Source organism: Mustela lutreola, chromosome 1, assembly GCF_030435805.1.
Source record: "Mustela lutreola isolate mMusLut2 chromosome 1, mMusLut2.pri, whole genome shotgun sequence".
Classification (NCBI taxonomy): Eukaryota; Metazoa; Chordata; class Mammalia; order Carnivora; family Mustelidae; genus Mustela; species Mustela lutreola.
Window position 1 is genome coordinate 253,468,135 of NC_081290.1, and position 24,904 is coordinate 253,493,038.

A 24,904-nucleotide genomic window follows, 5' to 3' on the forward strand; every position below is an offset into this window, starting at 1 on the left:
ATTTCCACAAAAGGACTTCCAAAAACAACAGGAAACATAAGATCTTTATATTTGCTGAAAGTAATTATTCTCTGCACTAGATTTGATGAAAGACCAGAGAATTGTCATCCTGATCCACCCTCAATGCACTGAGTTGGATTTAAATGTTTCAAAGAAAATTAAAAATAGCAGCCTTGCTTTTCATCACTATATGAAACACATTGATATTCAGGATTTTGTGAAATTGTAGACAGTCTTTTTGAATCTCCTAGAATGCTGGTGTTAGGCTTTCCTATGACATGTTTAGTCCTCTTTGATCTCCTCTTTATGAAAGCACGAATATTTTCTGAGTGTCTGTACCTACCTAACCTAGGAAGTTTTTCAAATCAAGTATACTCAAAAACCAAACTTTTCTCCTTTGTAGGCTATTGCATAAGTTCTACTTGCTCAATAATAATAATAGTAATGGATTTAATTTGCATAGTCCTTTATGGTGATTACTATAGGATTACTATTTATCAGATTATCACAATAAATAGAGCAGATATTACTGGAACTATTTTACTTAAAAATGTACTGAAACACAAACCCAGGTTTTTTATGCCAAATCTTCTGCACCAAATCACCGTCTCAAAATGCACATTACTTAGAACCTTAGAGATATTCTTACAAAAAGGAATGGACATTTAAATATGCACTGCTTCTTATGTTATCACAATACTTAAATTTTATAGAGTACTTGTTCTGTAACTGACTTACTGATGAGGTCTTTACACAAGTTTTCTCAGTTAAAATCCAGAAAAACACTTTGAGGTGGCACTGCTAGTATTCTGATGTTATAAGTGAGAGAACTAAGGCATTAGAGAAGTTAGTGACCCATCTTAAATCTCAAAACTAGGTCATTGGCCACTGAGGTTTTGAAGTCATGTGTATCTGGCTTTAGACTCCGAGAGCCTGACCAGCACTTTACATCTGAAACTGTGGCTCTGCTGACAAACCCCTTGCAGACAGAAGAAAGGAAAAAGGAATAAATAGCAAAACAACAAGAACGTAATTCACAAAATGGCAATAGGAAATCTATACTTATCAATATTTACTTTTAAAACATACTAAACTGTCCACTCAAAGACACAGAGTAGGAAAATGGGTATAAAAGCAAGACCTAACTAGATGCTGCCTACAACAGACACATTTCCCCTTTAAGGACACGTGTAGACTGAAAGTGAAGGGATGGGAAGAGACATTCTACCCTTATGGAAATCTCAAGAAAGCAGAGATAGCTATACTTATATCAAACAAAATAAACTTTCAACCAAGGACTATGAAAAGAGACCAAAAAAGCCATTATATAATAACAAAGGGGCCAATCCATCAGGGGATTATAAAATTAATAAATATGTACCCAAAATAGGAGCACCTCAATATATAAGACGAATATTAACAAATCTGAAGGGAGAACAGACCACAATGTAATACAATGGTAGTAAGGGACTTTAGTAGCCCTCTTTCAACAATGCATCGATCATCCAAACAGGAAAGATATATTGGACTCAAACTATATGTTAGATTAGATGGACCTAACAGATTTTACAGAATATTCCATCTAATGGCAGGGTACATATACCTCTCAAGCACGCACGGAACATTCTCCAGAATAGATCATATATTAGCCCCCGAAACAAGTTTTAATAAATTTAAGAAGATTGAAATAATAACAAGCATTCTTTCTAACCTCAAAGGTATGAAATAAAAAAATCATAAGAAAACTGGATAATCCACAAATACATGAAAATTAAACAATGTATTCATGCACTATCAATGAGTCAAAACAGAAATCAAAATAGAAATTTTAAAAAAATATTTTTTCAGACAAATAAAAGTGGAAACCTGATACACCAAAACTTATGGGATGCAACAAAAACAGTTCTAAAAAGGAAATTTAGAGGGATGCCTGGTGGCTCAGTTGATTAAGCATCTGCCTTCAGCTCAGGTCATGATCCCAGAGTTCTGAGATTGAGTTCCATATCTAGCTCCTTGCTGAGCGAGGAGCCTGCTTCTTCCTCTGCCTGTCACACCCCCTGCCTGTGTGCACTCACTCTCTTTCTCTCTTTCTGACAAATAACCTCTTTAAATAAAATAAAATGAAATTTAGGGTGATAACACCTGCATAAAGAAAAAGAAAGATCTCAAATAAACAACATAATTTATACCTAGCAAAGAACTAGCAAAAGATCAAACTAAACCCAACGTTAACAGAAAAGAAAAAAATAACAAAGATAATAAGCAAATACATGTAATAGAGACTGAAAAGATGATAGAAAAGACAGAAGAAATTAAGAGCTGATTTTTTTTTTTTTGTAAAAGATAATATAGACAAAACTTCAGTTAGACTTACCAAGAAACAAAGAGAAAGGACTCAAATAAATTTCAATTGAAAGAAATGGTGTTACAACTGATGCCACACAAATAAAAAGGATCATAACAGACTAGTACAAACAATCAGGCACCAAAAAGTTGGACAACCTAGAAGAAATAGATAAATTGCTAGAAATACGCAATGTACCAAGACTGAATCATGCTGAAATATAAAATCTGAACAGACCAATCATTACTAAGGAGAGTAAATCAGTAATCAAAACCCTCCCAGCAAACAAAAGTTCAGGACCAGATGGCATCATTGGTGAATTCCGTCAACAATTTAAAGAGGAATTACTACCAATTTTATCAAAGAGAAAAAAGAGAAGATGGAATACTTCCAAATCTAGACTAGGTCAGCATTTCCCTGGTACCAAAGTCAAACAAGGACACTACAAGAAAAGAAAATTATAGGCCAATATCTTCAATGAACATAGATGCAAAATCCTCTACAAAATATTAGCAAATGGAATTCAATCCTGCCTTGATAGGATCATACACCATGATTAAGTGGGATTTATCCCAGAAATGCAAGGATGATTAAACACTCACAAATCAGTAAATGATTTAAAAATCATACGATCATCTGAATAGATGCAGAAAATGCATTTGACAAATTCCATATCCCTTTATGATTAAAAAAAAAAAATCCCTACAAACTGGGTATAGAGGGTAGGTACTTCAACATAATAAAGACCACATTTGACAGGTCCATAGCTGCTAATGTCATACTCAACTATGAGAAACCAAGATCAGAAACAAAACAAAGAGGTTCCCTCTGAATTAGTTGTCCTAGGCAGAGCAATTAGCAAGAAAAAGAATAAAAAGCACCTGGGAAAGAAAGAAGAAAGTCTCTGTTTGTAGATGACATCCTATACATGAAAAACTCTAGAGACTCTGTCAAAACTAATAACCTCAGTAAAGTTGCTGAAAGGCACTGTGAGCCTTCTATTTTGATCTGCCACATACTATCGATTCAGATTTTACATATAGAATCTGCACCACTGAGATAAATTTATAAGATAACTTTTGAAATGGTTCAACATTTTCTGTAGACACAATATTGTGAAAATATCCATACTATCAATCAAAATCCATCTATAGATTCAGTGTAATCTGTCAAAATGCCAGTGGCATTTTTCACAGAAATGGAAAATAACAAACCTAGAATTTGTATGGAACTACAAAAGATTCCCAATAGCCAAAGCAATTCTGAGAAAGACCAAAATCAATGGCATCACACTTATTGATTTCAACTACATTGCAAAGCTATAGTAATCAGAACAATATAGTAGTGGCATAAAAACAGATCTGTAGACCAATAGACTAGAATAGAGAGCCCAAAAGGTAAAAACAAACAAACAAACAAACAAACAAAAACAAAAAACCCATAAACATTTTCTATTCAGTTAAACCTGAATTCAGTTGTCTGCTCTGTTACTTCCTAAGTGATTTAATCCTTGGCAAGTGCTTTGATATCTTGAAGAATCTGTTCTCAAAAAAAAAGGAAAGTTATCGCATACAACACAATAATAATACTTTGTATTAAATAATACTTTGTAGGGTTGTTAGGGAAGACTGAATGAGATAATGCATTTAAAGCACACTCAGAAATATTCAATTAATGTTAGCTTCTTATAAGTAGGTAGATAACAAAATATCAGTTGAGTCCATCTTTCCATTATATGCAAAAATTGGTCTTTGTTGCTTCTGGAAACATTTTAGTGATAGCACTAGATGAACATGAGTTTGATGGTTTAATTCACAACAGTAAATTCCTGAGGACCTGATGGTTTAATTCACAACAGTAAATTCCTGAGGACCTGATGGTTTAATTCACAACAGTAAATTCCTGAGGACCTGGGGCATATCTTCATTATTTTAGTTCCTCTAAAGTTCACCATAATACCTTTAACTAATGGTATTTGTAAATATTTGATGAATGAAGCAACAAATTAATAAATTAATGAAGAAGGAATCTGAGAGAAAGAATAGTTCCTCATTGCCCAAATTACAATGTGTTCATGAGATGCTATATCTCTCTTAAAACTTCTTCACACCCGTAGAATCATTCTGTCATAGAGAGTAAACATACTCATTTTAGTGACAGCAATGCTATGAATTTCCATATTAAACACGTGCTCTTTTTCATACTCCATCATTAGTCATGTGTATATCGTGAATTTCAGTATCCATGATGGGAACAACTTTGCCTTAATCCAACCTACCACTCTTGCTAGTTATACCCCTTAAGGCTAGACAGAGTCAAAGAAAAGTGAGCTTGGGGTTCAGGGCGTTTCATTTCCAATATTGTATGTAAAATATTCTAATTTTATTTTAAAACAAATATAAACTGTGAATGTTCATGAGTGTTTTTTCATAGATGATGATAAAGCTACCATATTTAAGTTATCTGAGACACAGCAGTGTTTAGTTTTTCAGAATAATCTATGTTTATTGTCCAGGCTTTATTAAAATGCCAGAATATAGCATGTGATCTCGTTGAATCCTTGACAGCTTTTAATTTTGTCACTGCTCATTCTCCATGACCAAATTTACCACTGGACTCTAATCCATTCAGGAATCATTCCTGCTGGAATATATATATATATATATATATATATATATATATATACACACACACACACACACACACTCATATATATATATAAACCTGTCTCACTACCTGAGGCACCTGCTATCAAAGGATGGAGATAACAGAGAGTTCCCACAATACTGTGTAAAGACGCAAGAGGCAACATTTCCTATCCTCTTCCTACAATGTTGACCATTTGTAAAACCAGCATTCATTTTACTTCCATGGATTAGGGATTAAATTTCCTATTATTATTAATAGGGTGAGGGTCCTATGCATGCCAGCCTGCTTTTCTGGGCACTTAAGAAATCCTGATTAACATTTTCCCAGGTCCCTTGGGTGCCTGGGTGGTAGAGTGGGTTAAGTCTCTGCCCTTGGCTCAGATCATGATCTCAGGATCCTGGGATTGAGCCCTGCCTTGAGCTCTCTGCTCAGCGGGGAGCCTGCTTCCCACTCTATCTCTGCCTGCCTCTCTGCAGACTTATGATCTCTCTCTGTTAAATAAATAAATAATCTTAAAAAAAAAAAAAAAAGATGGTACCTGCCAGACTTCTCCACAAAGTTAGCACTTGTCATTTTCCATACTTTATTCTTTGGAAATAAATCATTAAGTTTATCCTACACTTAAGGGAGGGGTAGTTAAGTTTCACCTATTACAGAGGGAATGCCTATGTGTATATTACTTAGAATTCTTCTGTAAGGAATATTTGTCCTCCCCCCACTTCTTATTTTATTGATATTAGAATGGACTCATAAATATTTGTTTTAGATTTTAGGTTATAATCCAGTATTATCCTTTTTCCCCCCCTTTAAATAGACTTCATTTTTCAAAGCAGATTCAGGTTAGAGCAAAATTTAGCAGAAATACCGAGAGTTCATATATACCCTTGTGTGCCCTCCCAACACAAATACAACCTCCTCCGCTATTAACACCTCTCCCTAACGTGGTACATTTGTTATAATTGATGAACCTCCATAGACACCTCATTATATCGCCCAGACCCCATCATTTACATTAGATTTCTTGGTGGTGTTAATTCTATGTATTTTTTTTATAAAGATTTTATTTATTTGCCAGAGAAAGAGAGAGTACACGCAAGCAGGCAGAAAGGCAGGCAGAGGCAGCCAGAGAAGCAGGCTCCCTACGGAGCAAGGAGCCGGATGTGGGACTCGATCCCAGGATGCTGGGATCATGACCTGAGCCAAAGGCATCTGCTTAACCAACTGAGCCACCCAGGCATCCCATGTATCTTGACAATTGTATAACTGCATGTATCCACCATCATATAGAATGTATCCTCATCTTTCATATGAGTAAAATGAATTACAGAGATATCAGGTTGCTCACAAAAAGTGGTAGAGTTGGCTGACATTGTATGAGTGGAAATAACATCTCATTAAAATTCAGTATAAATTTTATTTGAATTATTTTATGTATCATTTCCTTGTAGATATACACTATAATCGATTCATGTATGTCCTTATTTCCAGGTTTTTTTTTCATTTTTCCATTTTAATAAATATATAGGTAGCACTTAGATAAAGATCTGCCTCGTACTCTACCATGAGAATGAAGTATGTGAAGATAGAGATCTTGCTTGTTCATTTTTACATCCCTCTTCCTTCCTCATTCATCCCTCTATTAATAGCATTTACTGCAGTGCCTAGCACCAATACAGGAAGTGATAAATGATTGCTTACTGAATGAATGATTATCTAATAAGTTAGTGAGCTTAAGGTTTTTTCAGGCACACCTTTGAAGCTAATATTATGGAGACCTCATTTTCAAGGTTTCTTGAAGCCACTCTCAGAAGCAAGAAATATGAGCAGAAAGGCGTGTTGTTTTGATTTAGTGTCACATACTTAACCTTCTTAAAAATGACTTAAGAGTTTCACATCCTAGAGGGTGTTTTTATAGAATATTATTTAAAGTCTCATAATATTTTGAGGAAATTCATAAGTTCCACCTGTGTTAATAACCATCTGTGAACTGCATCAAGCATGTAATAAAGGTTCCAGACCCTTTTGGAAACCACTGTTTTTTGAAGTCTAACATTTTTAATGTATAAAAATGGGAATGGTTCCCATTTAGTCCCATAATAGTCTTAGTACGATAGACACAAAGGAACAACAAAAGACCTTTACTTTGGAGCAAATTACTTTGTCTTATACCACATACTTTGTTCATATAGCTAAAGTTATTTTCTGAGTATTTTTTAAAAGAAATGTCCAAGAATGAACATCTTCCATTTCTGATTTTCTAATAAAGTATGATCATTCCTCTCCCCATTTTTAACTGACCACATTTTCCTCCAGGAAAACCAGCTATACCCAACCTATTTTTAGACACTAATTTTCTGGACCTAAATATCAGGTTTTTTTGGACAAATTCGATTCCCCACCTACCCCCTCCTCCTCCTTCTTCAAAATAAGCTTTATGCCCTACATGGAGTTTGAACTCAGGACCCTAAGATCAAGAGTCACATGCTGTACCAACTGAATCAGCATAGTCACTCCAAAATACACATACACATACAAATACATACAAACACATACAACACATACAAATACACTCCAAAATACACATGCTGTACCAACTGAATCAGCCAGTCACTCCAAAATTCCACTCTTTTTGGTTTGTGGAATCATCTTTATTGTGGCACTATGTAACTATTGTGTTTCACTAATTACGTCTTTTTTTTTTTTTTCCTGTTGTCATCTCTGTAGAGTTGTTTTCCTGGTGTTGGTTTAGATACCTATAAATGGATTCTGCTGTTATCAAGTGCTTGAATTTTAGTTGTACATTTAATCACCTGCAGACATTATTTTCCTCTCTGCTGCTGTGGTACAACCATTAAGAATATGAATACTTTGAGTTCTTGGAAGACTTGCATATCTTTATGATATATTGGGGTCTCCTGAATTAATAATTTCTCTTGGGGACTAATTTAATAATTTTTTAATTGTTTTATTAATTGGACTCTACCATCTACAACTGATAAAATATGTAGTGGATGTATGGAAGTTTATAGCCAAAAGAATAATTCAGAAAGTTATTAAATTAGAAATGCTGTAGCCATCTCCTAATTATGTAGGAGTGTTCTGAAAACAAGAAGCAGAAAGATGGAAAATTATTGGATCCTGGTGACATCCTGGATTATGAAATTAACCAACTCAAGAACTCCTCTATTTTAGGATTTCTTTTTTTTTTTTTAAGATTTCATTTGACAGAGAGAGAGAGAGAGAGAGATCACAGGTAGGCAGAGAGGCGGCCAGAGAGAGGGGAGCAAGCAGGCTCCCTGCTGAGCAGAGAGCCCCATGTGGGGCTCGATCCCAGGACCCTGAGATCATGACCTGAGCAGAAGGTAGAGGCTCAACCCACAGAGCCACCCAGGCGCCTGTATTTTAGGATTTCTTATGTGAGAAAATAACTCTTAGTGTTTAGGCTGTTTTTAGTTGGGGATTATATAACTTACAACTAAATGATTTCTAACAGAGTCTTCAGTATAGTAAGGGAGAAAGATAATTATACATATTAGAAATGAAAACTAACGTATGTCGATGATAAAAAATCTTAGGGATGGACAGAAGGCAAAGAAAAATGTGATCTTCCATGGGAGAATTTGGAAAGATTCATTAGTGCATGTTAGACTCCCAAGTGTGTTTCAAGCGTAAGTGGGAATTTATCTGGAAAAGGATTTGGGGGAAGGTAGAAGTAACCATGGGCTGAGGAACAGAGAAGGGGACTGTTGGGAATAATGCAAGACCTAAAAACCCTGTGCAGACACATGTGTGTATTCATGTGTTTACACACACAAGTGAACAAGAGAGGAAAGAGAAGAAGGGACTGTTTGAAAATGGTGAGTGGTGAGGTTTGGAGTACTGACAGTGAGAAAAGTAACTGGGTAACAGGCAGGTATAGAAAGAGAGGTAGAGAGACACCTGGGTGGCTCAGTGGATTAAGCCTCTGCCTTCCGCTCAGGTCATGGTCCTGGGATCAAGCCCCACATTGGGCTCTCTGCTCAGCAGGGAGCCTGCTTCCCTTCCTCTCTCTCTGTCTGCCTCTCTGCCTGCTTGTGATCTCTGTCTGTCGAATAAATAAATAAAATATTAAAAAAAAAAAAAAAGAAAAAAAAGAGAGGTAGAGGAAGGCTTTAAAGGAGCTTCTGTTTCCTTCTGTCCCAGGAATTGTTATGTTAAGCTGAAAGGCGAAATGAATCAGGAAGATCAATCAACACAATCACCTTCAGCTTTGTCTTTCACCACATTGCCCTATGAGCATTGTGGAGGATGTAGTAGAGGGGGAACAGAGGGCATCTGTGCGGGGTCAGATGGACAAGAAAGCTGTAACTATATAAAATGTGGGAGGTTGGGAGAGCCAGGTGGTGGGTATTAAGGAGGGCATGTATTGCATGGAGCACTGGGTGTGGTGCAAAAAACAATGAATACTGTTATGTTGAAAAAAAAAAAATGTGGATGCCTCTGGGGGTAGAGCTAAGAGTCAAAATTGGGAGAGAGAATTCTAGGCAGACATTAATGAGCCACCCATGCCTTCCACTCCGATTGGATTTTCATCACTTCTTATCTTTCCTCAGGCATATTGCTTCCTCTGGGTTCCTTAAAATTAGAAAGCTTTCTTATCCCTCAATCCTATACCTACTCTTCTCCCTCACTCAGGAGGCTCTGCCTGGCCTCCTCACCTGGGGGACTGCTCATTCTTCAGGTTTGTCTTCAAGGCTGCTTCTTCAGGAAAACTTACCTGACCCTCCCGATGGGTCCGCTCACTATACTGTGCCCTACTCTCAAAGCAATCAAAAGGAATCTTTCATGGTAGTTTTCCAAACTGTACTTAGTTAAATTTTCGTGAGATAACCTGTTCCGATGTCGTTCTTCTAGCAGACTGGGATGCAGACAGAAATAAAGTTGCCAATAAGCTGATTTTAAAATGGGGAGATTAATCTGGATTATCTATAGGGGCGCAAGGTAAAGCAATCTTAAAAGTGGGCAAGAAGAGCCAAAGGAGGGAGTTGTGACTATGGAAGACAAAGAGAGAGAGAGATTTGCTTAGTTTGCAGACAGAGGGTGGAAGGTATGGCTGGAGGGCATGAGTGGGCTCCCCCAGCTAGTGAAAGAGGACTATATTCTTCTGCAGATTCTTGAGAAATTAACATAGTCCTGTTGAAACCTTGATTTTTATTTATTTTATTTTTTATAATTTATTTAACTTAATCTAACCATATGTGGTAAGTGGTTACCACATCAGAGAATACGGATCTTGACGATACCCAGCACACCAGATATGGAAGAAAGCAATCAACTGTTTGAAATTTCTGTAACCTTGCTCTGAGTGGAACAGGGAAAGGCCTCAGACCATTTCAAAATGTTCTTTCAAGCATGCACAAGAGCACCGCAGACCCAAGCATGCTGAGGGCTTACAGGAAACCTTGATTTTAATTCACTGAGACCATGTCAAATATCTGACCAATAGAATTTTGAGATGCTAGCCTTGCTTTTTTCCACTCAGTGTGTTGTAATTTGTCATAGAAGCAGTAGAAAACTAATACCCTAATATTGCACCAAACTTAGGAACATTATGACTTTGGACAAATGGTTTAGCCACTATCTGAGTTTTAATTTTCTTCTCTGCAAAAATGGAGATTCTAATACACCTTTTTTCTTCCTCATAATTTACCACTTGGACATGAAGATATATCATAAAATTGGCATATAACTTTATTCTAATATCTCCTCTCCTGGAAAAGTTATTAGTTGTTGCATCTATATTCACTCCCTTGGAATCACAGTGATGTTACCATACCCACCGCCATCTTCACGAGGTATTTGAGAAGGAAGTAGTGACTGAGCAGGGGCCACTGGCACTGGTAAGACTCAGATTACAGAGTCAGAGGAGAAAGCACGTTGGGACAGAAAGCAAATCGAACAAAAGCACAGAGAGGGTAATGTGTGACTCCTTCAGAAGATACAGAACACCCCGAGGTTGCCACAAGGGGTCCTGTCCAACAAAATAATTTTTCATAATTGGAATAGTACGTATTTATAGAATTTATCACAGACAACTTCTGCTCACATTAGACCAAAAGGAGATTTGGGCGCACTCCAGGATTTGTTTTTGTTAAGAATCCAGTCAGCTCTGTTTGTTTTTAGGGAATGATTTGTTGACTCTTATTTAGAGATAACTCTATTATACAGAATCCCACAAGAGGGTCTGTGTTTCCTCTTAGCAATCATCTAACTTTGGTAAACAATCTGAGACTGAAGAACTAGAGAGAAGCAGAATGTCAGGAAGCTTTGGGCTTTCAAGTTAAAGCTGTTATTCAGAAATAAGAGGTAACCAAAGAAAAGGATGTGTATTTTCTGCTGAAGTAAAACAGGAGGACTTTAGTAGAATTAGGAGCCCAGAACAAGAAGGACATTAAATTATATATTAGCTAGTGATATATTTTATTTGTATTATAGCATATTATTTTACCATAAGGATAAAGGAGGTAGAACAAGGAGGAAGCTTTTTTCTTTCATCCTTTTTTTTTTTCTTTTTCTAACATTCTGAGTCTCCCCAACATTGTTTTTAACTATCACCACATAGAGTTTTTCATGGTCACACTTTGTCTCATTTTATATTTGTGAGCTAAAGTTTAAAAAGGGATGATTCTTGGAAAATTATAGGTCGATGGCATTCATACCACCTTTCCTTATCACTTCCATTTGTCAACAATCTATAAAATTTTCAGAGATTTTTACTAGATCAAAGTACTGAGTATGTAGAAAAATAATATATTTGGTAAATTTAATTTAGTAAATACATATGAGTGTTTATATTCTTCAAATCGTTTGTAATTTTTATGTCCCAATTTAAAAAGAAAAAAAGAGCTAAAGCAATTACTTGATCTTGAAGGAGACTTTAATGAAGTTAAAGTACATTGTAGCAAACCGGACTCCAGAGAAAGAGTACTCTGTAGAAGCCCCCTCTCTTTTTACCAGTAGCACATAATACAGAAACTAGAGGCTTGAGGAGAGTTATTATGTAAATTGAGGGTGAGGAGAGACATATAGTCATATATAGTAGTTGAATCCTGTCAACGACTATGTCTAATAGGAGGTGTTAAGATGGAGTTGGAAATAGAAAGAAATCAGAATATTACAGCTTGGGTTAATCATTAACAGTATAATCCAAAAGCATTTTGATTTTGGTGGCTCCATGAACATCTCAAAGTCTCAGTTTCTTTACCTCAGAAATGGAGCGAATACCACCAGCCTCACAGAGTTCAGGTGAAATACAGTATAAAGAGTTCTGTGATGTGTCTGTTCTTCTAAGTAGTATCAAACATCTTCCTCTGGTCAATGTTGATGCTAGTTGTGAAGAGTTACAGAGATAAAAGAGGCATTTTCTTTGCCTTTAAAAAGTTTGCAATTTAGGGGTACCTGGGTGGCTCAGTTGGTTAAGACTCCCACTCTTGATTTCTGTTCAGATCATGATCCCAGGGTCATGAGATGGAGCCGCACATGGGGCTCCATGCTGAAGACGGAACCTGATTAAAATTCTCTCTCTCCTTCTCCCTTTGCTCTCCCCACCTGTCCTGTCCACGTGCATGCATGTGTGCTTGCTCTCTCAAAAAAAAAAAAAAAAAATCATTATTTCATTTTTCTGTCAGGACCCTGGGAAATAAATTAAGTCAACAAAACAATTCCAGTCATTTCACTCACGTTTATGTCCTCATTATAAGGAAGATATAGACCATGGTTTGGTCTCTGGATAGGCCAGTGCATGTGTAGGCTTTGGCAGAATTCATCCCTACTAATAGTGGCCTTTGGTGCCCATCACTTCTCATTGTTTCAGTTCCTCTGTATCCTTCTCTTGGTCTCTGGTTGACAATGATACAGGCTCTATGCATCTCATTTATGTCATCTCTTTAAGGTACCACCATCCCTTCATTGTCAGTTGTCAGTTTTCTTAATACCATTGTTTACTTTTTTTCCAATTTTTTTTTTCATTTGTTCAGGTAGGAGAGTAAATGTAATCACTGTTATTCAGTCTTGGTTAGAAATGAAATCTATATCATTCTGTTTTAAGAACACTAAATATTTTATTTAAAGTGCTTACAAGTTGAAATACATATGCTTTGATGTATATGTTTACATATGTTTGCATAGATATATATATATATATATATATATATATATATATATATATAGTTGCACTTACCATTGCTGTGAGAATACGATTTGTGAGCTAAGAATCAAAGCTATTTTTCCATGCCATTCACTTTCACATTCCCTGATTATTCTTCTGGATCTTTCTGCTACTAAGGAAAGAACTTCACACATCACCTATTCCAGTTTCCTCATGTGATATATTAAAAATACACACACACAGTATATAAAAATCAATGTATAAAAAATCCACACACATAATATATATATATATATATACTCTCTCTAACAGAACATGAAAATGACTAAGATAAGCCAATGATTCTGGGATTCTTTCTTTGACAAGTATACTGCCAAGGATGCTCATTTCATCCACTTATAAAGCAGTTTCTTTAATAGTTTTTATGTTTAAGACAGGTTCTCATGCTGTTTGAAAGGTTCGAGCTTTGGGAAAAGAAGAGAAAAGACGAGAGGGGCACCTGGGTGGCTTAGTGAAGTAAGTGTCTGCCTTCAGCTCAGGTCATCATCCCAGGGTTCCTGGGATCAAACCCCACATCAGGCTCCCTGCTCAGTAGGGAGTCTGCTTTTTCTTCTGCCCTTCCCCATGCTCAAGCTCTGTTCGCTCAGTCTCAAATAAGTAAATAAAATCTTTTTAAAAAAAGAAAAGAGAATCTTGGATGCACTTCTGAGGAAATTTAAAATTATTTTGCTTGGGGAAGAATTATGGAACATATTCAAGTGCTAAGAAAATGAGTATCTAACACATTTCTAAATTACTGGAAGAGGTAGTTGTTTAGTTTCCTGTGGTTACTGTAACATCACAAAAAAATGTGATGGCTTAAAATAACAGAGATTTATTTTCTCACATGTTTAGAGACTTGAAGTCTGAAATCTCACAGTACACCTCCCTACCTCTGACAACTGTTTCTCTGGGAGTTTTAGGGGAAAATATGTTCTATGCATGCCTCTTAAAATTTCTGGTGGTTATGTGAACATTCCTAGGCTTCTGTCTGTATCCTTCTTGTCTCTACCTCATCTTTACATTGTGTTCTCTTCTGTGTATATAAATAAAATCTCCCTCTGTCTTAGATAGACACTCAGGAGGATATTTAGGGCCCATCCATGTAATCCAGGGTGGTATAGGCTGAACTGTGTCCCCCTAAAATTCACATGTTGAAGTTTTAACTGTATTTGGCAAAGATGCCTTTAAGAAAATAATTCAGTACTTAAGGTCGTAAGGTTAGAGCCTTGATCTGGTAGGATTTTAAGAGACTCCAGAGGGCTTGCTCTCTCTCTGCCATGTGAGAACACACTTAGAAGTCAGCAGTCTCCAGGTAAAGAAGAGAAACTTCACCAGACACCAAATCCTGCTAAATCCGATCTGGGTATTTTCAGCCTCAGGAATTATGAGAAAATACTCTGTTGTTTAAGGCACCCAGTATATGATATTTTGTTAGGGCAACCTGATTGGACTAAGACACCAGGTAATTTCCTCTTCCTAAGGTCCCTATTTCATCACATCCTTTACCATATAAGATAATATTTACTCTTTTGCCATTGGACCTAACATATATTTCTGTGGGGACGCCATTGTATACCAGATAGTGTACTAAGTAGATGCTCTGTTATTGTTTTGTATTTATTTAAAGAAAACAGTAATTTAATTAATCTGCAATTCAAAAATTTATAAACATCAAAGTTTGTGATTAGAAAATAAATATAATTTCAGTGGCAGGCCACCATCCACATTGCTACATGTACCTATTTCCCTTTTGGCTTTTCAATGTTCTTATTGAGATATAATTGACACATAACATGATATTAGTTTTGGTTATATGGCATAATGATTTGATATTCGTATATATTGCAAAAGAATCAATGCAGTAATTTCTAGTTAACATCCACTTCCTACATAGTTACAATTTTTTTTTTTTTTTTCGTGATGGGAACTTTGAAGATCTACTCTCTTAGTAACTTTCCAAGTATGCAATGCAATATTATCAATTGTAGTCACCATGCTGCACATTAAATCCTCAAAACTTATTTGTTTTATAACTGAAAATGTATACCCTTTAACCTTTTAACCCCCTTCACCCGTTTTGGCCACCACCTAGTCCCTACCTTGACAACTGTCAATCTGTTCTTTGTCTATGAACTTATTTCTTCATTTTATTTTTTGTTTTTTGATTTTGGTGAGACCATACTGTTTGTCTTTTTTGTATGACTTATTTTATTGAACGTGAGATTCTCAAGGTCCAGCCCTGTTGTTGCAAAAGGCAAAATTTCATTCTATTTATGGCTGATTAATATTATATATATCTAATAATACTATATTTGCATCTTTATCCATTCATCCATAGTTGGACACTTACTTATTTTTCTATATCTTGGCTATTGTAAATAATGCTGCAGTGAACATGGGGATGCATATATCTTTTTATGTTAGTGTTTTTGTTTTCTTCAGAGAAATAAATTGATGGATCATATAGTAGTTCTATTTTTAATTTTTTGAGTAAACTTCATACTTTTTTCCATAATGACCACATCAATTTACCTTCCTACCAACAGTGCCGGGGTGGGGTGCCCTTTCCTCCACATTGTCACCAACAATTGTTATTCTTATTTTTTTTATACTATCCATTCTAACAAGTGTGAGGTGATGTCTCATTGTGGTTTTGGTTTGCATTTCCTTGATGATTACTGATGTTGAGCATCTTTTCAAGCTTTTCAAGTACCTGTTGGCCATCTTTAAATGATTTGAAAATACTTTTTCCCATTCAGTACATTGTCTATTCATTTTGGTAATGGTACCCTTTCCCCCGTGAAGTTTTTTGGTTTGATGTGATCTCACTTATTTTTGCTTTTGTTGCCTTTACTTTGGGTGTCATATCGTCTTCAAGACCAATGTCAGGGAGTTTACTAACTACATTTTCTTCTAGGAATTCTATAGTCTCAGGTCTTACATTCAGGATTTTAGTCCATTTTGAGTTCCTTTTTCTGTATGGTATAAAATAGCTGTCCAGTTTTATTGTTTTGCATGTTGATGTCCAGTTTCCCCACCACCATTTATTGAAGAGACTGTCCTTTCCCTATTGTATCGTCTTGGCATCTGTATCATAAATTATAAAGATGTCTTTTATTTATTTATTTGACAGAGATCACAAGTAGGCAGAGAGACAGACAAAGAGAGAGGAGGAAGCAGGCTCCCCACTGAGCAGAGAGCCCGATGCAAGGCTTGATCCCAGGACCCCGGGATCATGACCTGAGCCAACGGCAGAGGCTTTAAACCGCTGAGCCACCCAGAGACCCCCTGTATCATAAATTAATTGAATATATATGTGCAAGTATATTTCTGAGCTCTCTATTCTGTTCCATTGATCCATGTGTCTCTGTTTTTGTACGAATACTGTACTTTATTTCTATAGTTTTATGATATAGTTTGAAATCTGGGAGCCTGATGCCTTCAGCTTTGTTCTTTGTTAAGATTGTGTTGGCTATACAGGGTCTTTAGTGGTTCCACATAAATTTTAGGATTATTTAATCTATTCCTGTGAAGAATGCCATTAGAATTTTGATAAGGATTGCATTAAATCTATAGATTTCTTTGGGTCATATGGACATTTTAATAATATTGAGTCTACTTCATGAGCATGGAATATTCATGCACTTATTTGTGTCTTCTGCAGTTTTTTTCATTAATGTCTTATAGTTTTCAGTGTACGGGTCTTTCAAATCTTTGTTTATTTCTAAGCATTTTATACTCTTTAATGCTACTGTAACTGAAATTATTTTCCTAACTCCTCTTTCTTGTATTTTCTTTTTTTAAGATTTTATTTATTTATTTGACAGGATTGAAAGAGAGAGAGATTGTGAGCACAAGCAGGGGGAATGGGAGAGGGAAAAGCAAACTCCCCGCTGAGCAGAGAGCCCAACACAGGGCTTGGTTTGAGAACCCAGGGATCCTGACCTGAACAGAAGGCAGATGCTTAACTAACTGAGCCATCCAGGCATCCCCTTAATTCTTCTTTCTGATAATTAGCATTTAGAAACACCTATTTTTATATATTGTTTTTGTATCCTGCAACTGGATTCATTTATGATCCAAAATGTCTTATTAGTTCTGACAGTTTTGGGGAGTGATCTTTAGGGTTTTCTTAGCTTCTTTTTTTTTTTTTTTTTTTTTTTATTTTTTTTTTTTTTAAAGATTTTATTTATTTATATGACAGATAGAGATCACAAGTAGGCTGAGAGGCAGGCAGAGAGAGAGAGGAGAAAGCAGGCCCCCCGCAGAGCAGAGAGCCCGATGTGGGGCTCGATCCCAGGACCCTGGGATCACGACCAGAGCTGAAGGCAGAGGTTTTACCCACTGAGCCACCCCGGTGCCCCTAGGGTTTTCTATATATGTATAATATCATGTCATCTGTGAACAAAGGCAAGTTTCTGTCTTTCTTTCCATTTGGATACCATATGTTTGTTTGTTTATTTGTTTATTTATTTATTTTGCCTACCTGCTCTGGCTAGAACTTCCAATGCTGTGTTGAATAAAAATGGCAAGAGTGGGTATTCTTGTCTTGTTCCTCATTTTAGAGGAAAAGCTTTTAGCTTTTCACCATTGAATATGATATTGCCTGCGGGCTTGTTGTATATGGTCTTTATTACACTTCAGTCTGTTTCCTCTGTACCCATTTTGTTGAGAGTTTTTGGAAAGTAAATGGATATTGAGTTTTAATAAATGCTTTTCCTGCATACTGAGATACTTAAATGATTTTATCCTTTATTGGTTAATGTGATATAGCACACTGACTGATTTACAGATATTGAACTATCCTGCATCATTAGAAAAAATCCCACTTCATTATGGTATGTGATCTTTTCAGTGTATTTTTTAATTTCATTTGCTAATTTTTTAGAAAGATTTTATTTGTTTATTTGACAGACGGAAATCACAAGTAGGTAGAGAGGCAGGCAGATGGGGCCAGTGGGGAAGCAAACTCCCTGCCGAGCAGCAAGCCTGGTGTGGCGCTTGATCCCAGGACCCTGGGATCATGACCTGAGCTGAAGGCAGAGGCTTTAATTTAACCCACGGAGCCACCCAGGCGCCCCCAATTTGCTAATATTTTGCATTCGTGTTTATGAGGGATCTTATCCTGCAACTTTGTTTTCTTGCAGTGCACTTGTCTGACTTTGGTATCCGGGTGATGCTGATCCTGTGAAATGAGTTTGGAGTTATTTACTCTTCTTCCATTTTTAAAAAGAGTTTGAGAAGGATTGGTATTAATTATTCATTATGTGTTTGTAGAAATCACCACTGAAGTCATCTCGTCTTGGACTATGGTACATCCAGATAATGGAATATTAAGCAATACTAAAAAGACATGCACTATTAAGCCATGAAAACACATGGAGGAGACATAAATGCATATTACTAAATGAACGAAGTCAGTCTAAAATAGCTACATACTATATGCTTTCAACTATAAGACTTTCTAGAAAAGGAAAAACTATGGAAAAATCAAAAGGACCATGATTTCCAGGGTTGAGGAAAGTGAGGACAAATAGGTAGAACACAGAGGATTTTGAGCCATGAAAAATATTCTGATAATACAATAATGGGTAGATATTATTATACATTATTCCAAACCCAAGAGTGAAAACTATGGACACTAAATGACTATGATGTGTTGATGCCGGGTCATCCTTGATAACATTTGTATCAACTGGCTGTGGGATGTTGATAATGGGGGAGGCTATGCATGTGTGGGACTGGGGCTGTATGAAAAATCACTGCATCCCTCCCTCATTTTTGTTGTGAACCTAAAATTGCTCTAAAAATGTAAAGTTAAAAAAAAACTGACAACAACCAAAAGAATAAAACCATACTGCGAGTTTGGTGTTCTTGACCTAATTTAGCAAAGCAGCGGTAAACAGAGACCCTCTGAAATTACATAAATTTCCCATCCCCAATTTATTTACTGTTAACCCAGAATCTGAGACCTCATTTCTTTAACTCCAAAAATACATTATCTTTCTCCAAAGTCAGTTCCCATTCTGTATTAATTCATCATATTCAACAAGGCTTCTTTCCACAAGGAGCATCTCACTGAAGCCAAAAGCCTATGCTAAAGATAACATGTATTATATTTAAATGTAAACAGTTCCTCAGTTAAATACTAAATTTTTGTATTTAAAGTGATTTAACTTTTTATACTTCGTTGCTCACACTGGTGACGCAATGTATCATCTCCTCCAGTTTTTGTAAGTAATATATGTAATTTTTTTCCTTAAGAAAATTGGAGATAACTTCAGTATTGATAGAGACATTGGCAAACCAGGCACCTCAGTTTATTAATATGTGAGCACAAGGGTAGCCTTGGCAAACTTATGGAAGAGAAAAGTTACACTGTCATTCTTCTCCCTCTGCTTTCTGTGCACTTAATAGTTAATAAAACTCTTTTTATCATCTGTCCAAAGAGCAGAAGCCCACAAAAACAGAGACGTAGGTAGGTAGGTAGATAGATAGATAGAGAAGACCTTTTATTTTGGACATATTCCCTGTCTCAGCCTTACCACCAAAATCTGGGAGCATTTTCACAAATGTACAGTACTTTTATAAAAAAAAAAAAAAACCTCAAACATTAAAAGGTATTAATATGCTATACATTTACATTTTAAGGAACATATTGAATATCTACCCTAAAATGTAATCTCCATCACTGGTGAATCTGTTATTATTCCTTTGAATAATACTCCTTTGTTATTTATTCTGGGTTCTGTTTCCTTTCTGTTAGTTTCCATGGTAAACCTCTATCTCAGCCCTTATGTTTTGCTATCAGTTTTATTTTATTGATTTGACTCCCTGTATCAACCAGGTCTCTGATTACATTCAACCGACACTGACCCTTACCAGATTAAATGAAGGGACTTTATTCATATAACATCAGGAGCTCCTAGTACAAAGGAAAAGATAGAAATAACACACTTGGAAATGGGCAGAAACAAAGGCTGCTTCAGAAGACTGCACGTATGAACCATAAGGAAGGGTTGTATTATAGAAGCAACTTGGACAAGGCACCCTAACAGAATTAACCATGGTACCTAACCATTTATGGCCTCCTCTTAATGTAATCAATATTCCAAGAATGGAGGTATCATGATCTGACTTGGGTCATGTGCCAATATCAGAGGGGTCAAGGAATTTGATACATAAAACAGTACTTTGGAAACACCATACCATGAAAGAGGCAACCCTCCAGAATGAAATCAGGAGCTATTAGGAAAGTCGAAGATACAATGACGATTAATGAGGAGCAAATGATAGCTCTTTGAGATCAAGAACTATGTTTTAGTTTTAGTGTTTGATCTCAGTTCAAAACACACGACTTTTACAGAGTGGATGCACAATTAGTGTTGACTCATGCTGCTAGAAGGAATTCTGATTGCCACGTTTTGGAAAGATTTCTCTTACCATAAATATAGCCATTCCTCTTGATTTAGTTTTGGTCCTTAATTATTAGTTTCCTTTAGTCCTAAGAAATAGATCTTAAATAAATGATGAAAGGAAAAACAAAACTTACTGAGTACAAAATATGTACTGGCTCCAAATGAATAAGGCACGATATCTTTCCTTCATGGGTTCCCAGCTTATAAAGAGTCAGATACTTAAACGAGTGATGAGTGTGATATGAGCTATCCTGCAGACTGGTACCAAGAAGACTGATAGTCTTCATCATATTATAACCTGAAATTCAGAACCACTGAAGTCTTTAACTGAAATACACATTTTTGCAAGGTCATTCTATGAAATACTATTTAGACATGTAAAGGATGCTTATAGCCTTATGTCTGTCTCTAGGTAGATAAAACATTCATGTGTGTATAAAAACAGAAGAAAGTATGTCATGAGCACTGTAATTGTGACTCTATAAATATCCGTGAGGATATGGGCAAAGACTGAAAGACAATATTGAGAAGTCAAAATAATTACTGCTAGAATGATGAATGACTTTTGTGTTTCAGTTTCCTTTAATGCTATTATACACTAAATAAATTTTCAGAGGGATTTTGGGGCTGTTTGCTCAGTGATTTGGCTGTTTTAACAGAAACAAAACCTACTAAAATTACTCCAAGCCTGTTAATGGGATTTCTTCTGTCTTTTTGCAGTTGGGGTTCTTTCTCTGATTGCTGGAAGAGACTTTCCCTCACTGCTAGCATTTATGTATTACCCCTGCACTTTTTAACCTATTTCTTCTAACTATCTGTAATTTGTAGGTTATAGGAAGTCCAGTAGATTTTAGCTGGATTAAATGGCTGTTTTGATTCATGTTAATATATTTAACATGGCTATTGAGTACTGTCTAGCTATTTAAGAGTCACAAGGGCTTTAAATTCTCTATTAGCAATACACAAATAATCCTCTTTGCTGTGAACCTGCCTTTCTCTAGGTTTCTCTATTTCTATAGAATTTTTCAGTTTTGTAGGTTCTAATCTTTGCTCGCAACAAAGAGCAATCTCTTTTTGATTGCCAGAATTAATACTTTAGTTCAGCCTTTGTTACCATCTACTTGATCAATGTTTATTGTTTCTTTCTTGATATCCACCCCCTAATTTTCCTCTGTTCCATTTTTGCCTTTATAGTGCTGCTATATTACCCTAACAGAGGCTCTAGCCATGTCGTATGCCTGCGTTAAAATATCCAGCGGACTCTTATTTGGCTACTAAATTTAAACACATACTTTGCTGCTTGATTTTGGAATTGTCTTCCTACTTTGTAGCATTTTTCTTGAGCATTTTTTCTCATGTTGACTCTATTGCTACCCTGTAAAACAACAGGGAAAAAAAAAAAAAACCCAGCTGAATATTCTTTCTACCTATCTTTGCTTATACACTTCCCTTCACCTAGGATGCTCTCACTCACTCTTGTCTTAATCACTCACAGGCCCATTTTAAAGCTCGCCTTTTCCATCAAGCCCTTTATAATTATCCTAAATGGATTTAACTTCCATTCTCTCCAAATGCATACAGTTTTGTTTGTGCCCTCTTTTATTAATCTGCTTTATCTTGGGGCTACTGGTGTGAATAAAAATCAGAATGGATAAATTCTAGGAAGGCAAAAACCACACCTTTCTCAACTCTTTATATTCAACAACAATATCTAATACAGAGTACTGGCTTGTTCAAAGGCATTTTGTTTTCCTGTTTAAATTTCTTACTCTTACAGAAGGTAGAGAGGGGAGATCAGAAGACAGGGGTCTTAAGCAAGGAAGAATGCGAGAGAAAAAGGGACTAAGAGAGGGGGAAATACTTAGTGCCTTCTGGAACTCATACAATGAAGCTGAACTCCTTTACGTATATAGCAAAAAAAAAATTGTATGTAGTTGTTTATCAATTATTATATGTAAAGCCTAGCATTTGAGTAACTTAATACAGGAACTATTTTAGTCAACTAAAGTGCTTGATTTTCTATTATTTCTCTAAGATGCTACTAGCTTTATGGATTTTTTTACATGTAATGTTCTACTAGTTTTATGAGATATCTTTGCTTTTTGTTTTTATCAAAGTATTATTTGTAGGACTGTATTATTTGTAAGACTGTTCCCCTGCAAAGGAATATAACTGCCTATGGAAAACCAGGTCAGCATTGTGTAAAAGTAGCACAAACAATATCTGAGCGGTTTAGGTACTTTGATCAGACCATAGTCTTGTCTTTGTCTTCCTGGGTCCCCAGTGGTTAGAAACCCCTTTTCTTCCTCGTCTATGATCCACTGAGATCATGGTTTCAGATCCAAGCACATTAGCATTCACAGAGTTTAGTTTTTGTCTATCCTACAATAGTAACCTCACAGATTGATGTGCCTAACAGCATGTTCAAATCAGCTTTGCCCAAGAAACACACATTTCAGTAGATAATCTTAGCCAGCCTATGGGGATATTTACATATATTAATTATGCATACTCTTCCCTGGCCAGCACCTGAAAAACTGCCTTAAAAAAATTTTTTTTAGGGACACTTGGGTGACTCTGAGTTAAGTACCTGACTTCAGCTCAGGTCATGATCTCAGGGTCCTGGGATCAATCCCAGCATAGGACTCCCTGCTCAGCAGGGGGTCTGCCTGTCCCTCTGCCCCTCACCCCACTCATACTCTCTATCTCTTGAATAGATAAATGTTTAAAAAAGATTTAGTGTTCCTAAAGAGATGACTCTTAGGATAATATTTAAGGTTTCCAGGCTTCATTAGTTAGTTAGCATTGAAGTAAATAATCCTCTGTGTATATTACAGTGAGCTGTTATAAAGTCTTCTCCTTCTGATTGAGAATATGAAGTGTACACTTTTATTTCTCAGATATACTTGGACTTAGAATATGAGAAAAGACAGGATTCCAGCTCCTTGTGGAAATAGTGAACTTAAGACTTATTATGCAAGAAGTATTTCCAGTGGGAAAATAATGCCATTGGACCTCACTAATACAAGACAGAACAGAACTTATTTTATGCACTTTCAAAATTATGAATTTTTGAGTATGTATATATACAAATTCCATTGTATTCATTGTCCTTGAGTCTGATGTTGCCATTGTACCATATTTTACAAGTCACATTGATCTCTTGGTTGAACCTGTTTCTCGCTCTCTCTTTTCTCTAGCCTGAACAAACCATTCTTGGAAGGACTGAGAGCTCTCAAGCTGAGATAACAAAGGAAGAAAATTCAAACAACACTGAGTGCAATTCTCAAAATGTAAGAATAACTTAAAATGATTTTCATAGCAATCAACAGGAAAATAAGGGCATAAGAATTTTAACAATTCTAGTTCATGCCACCATCGAATATTCTATATGTGATATCTACTAGCTAAACATTATACTTTAAAATTTGAAAAAACAAGTGTTCTTGGGATGTCCATGAAGTAGGTGTTCTGTTAGGAAAGGTAACCAGACTCTTTGGAGTGCTCTGAAATTGAGTTGTCAGAGAGGTAAGAAAGCCAAGAGGTTAACCACATGCCCAACAAAGACTTCCGGCTACAGCAAAGAAAATAAGGTAGAACAGACGCATAAGTTAATGGATTCTGTCCTTTTTTCTTTTTATTGGCCGCCAAAGAGAATTTAGAAATATGAATTTCTCAACAATTTTGCCTTCAAATCTTTGTATATTTGAACATGTAACAATTTAGAACATAATAAAATTAATGAGAAGTAAAAATGAAAATCTCTGTGACATACTTGCAGATGAAGAACTCAGGAAGGTTTTTGGTAGGAAGAAACATTTTACTAAAGGCAAATAGGTCTCTGACAGTGTGAGTAAATGTGCAGAGACAAGAAACCATCAATAAAATGACTAGAGAAGAGAGTGCAGGAAGTAGTGGTATATATGCCTAAAAGGATAATTTGGGACTTAAATATGAAAGACCCTGGATTCCCAAGATAAAGAGTTTGGTCTGAGTTAAGGTTATAGTTGAGGTTTTCAAATGTTTATAACCAATTAACTTATGAGATCATAGGGTTAATTTGAAGGAGAATGTTTTTATTTCTTGATATATTTTCTTAAAACTACCAAAAAGTCATTTTGCAACATAGACATATACCAAATCATTATACTGTACGCTTAAAACTGGGTTGTATCTTAATTGTGTATCACTTAAAAAAAAAAAAAAGGAAGAAAATTAAAGAATTTTAGAAGCTACACCCGTGTAAGTAATGTTGAGTCTTATCCTTAGAAGTACCCACTTTGAGCTCTTAGATTAAGAGTAATT

At 35.9% G+C, this 24,904-nt stretch overlaps 1 protein-coding gene and 1 non-coding gene across 2 annotated transcripts in view; one reads left to right on the plus strand and one right to left on the minus strand.

Annotated features, from left to right (window-relative positions):
* The window catches only part of LUZP2 (leucine zipper protein 2), a 462,794-nt gene that overhangs the window by 414,194 nt on the left and 23,696 nt on the right, over nt 1–24,904 (plus strand). Inside the window, exon 10 of the mRNA XM_059138518.1 lies at nt 23,800–23,892. Within this exon, the coding sequence (XP_058994501.1) occupies nt 23,800–23,892 (93 nt within the window). The remainder of the gene's footprint in view (nt 1–23,799; nt 23,893–24,904) is intronic.
* LOC131823023 (small nucleolar RNA SNORA9) lies at nt 10,306–10,428 on the minus strand. Its single transcript, XR_009350472.1, has one exon. It is a non-coding gene; the product is annotated as a small nucleolar RNA SNORA9 (small nucleolar RNA).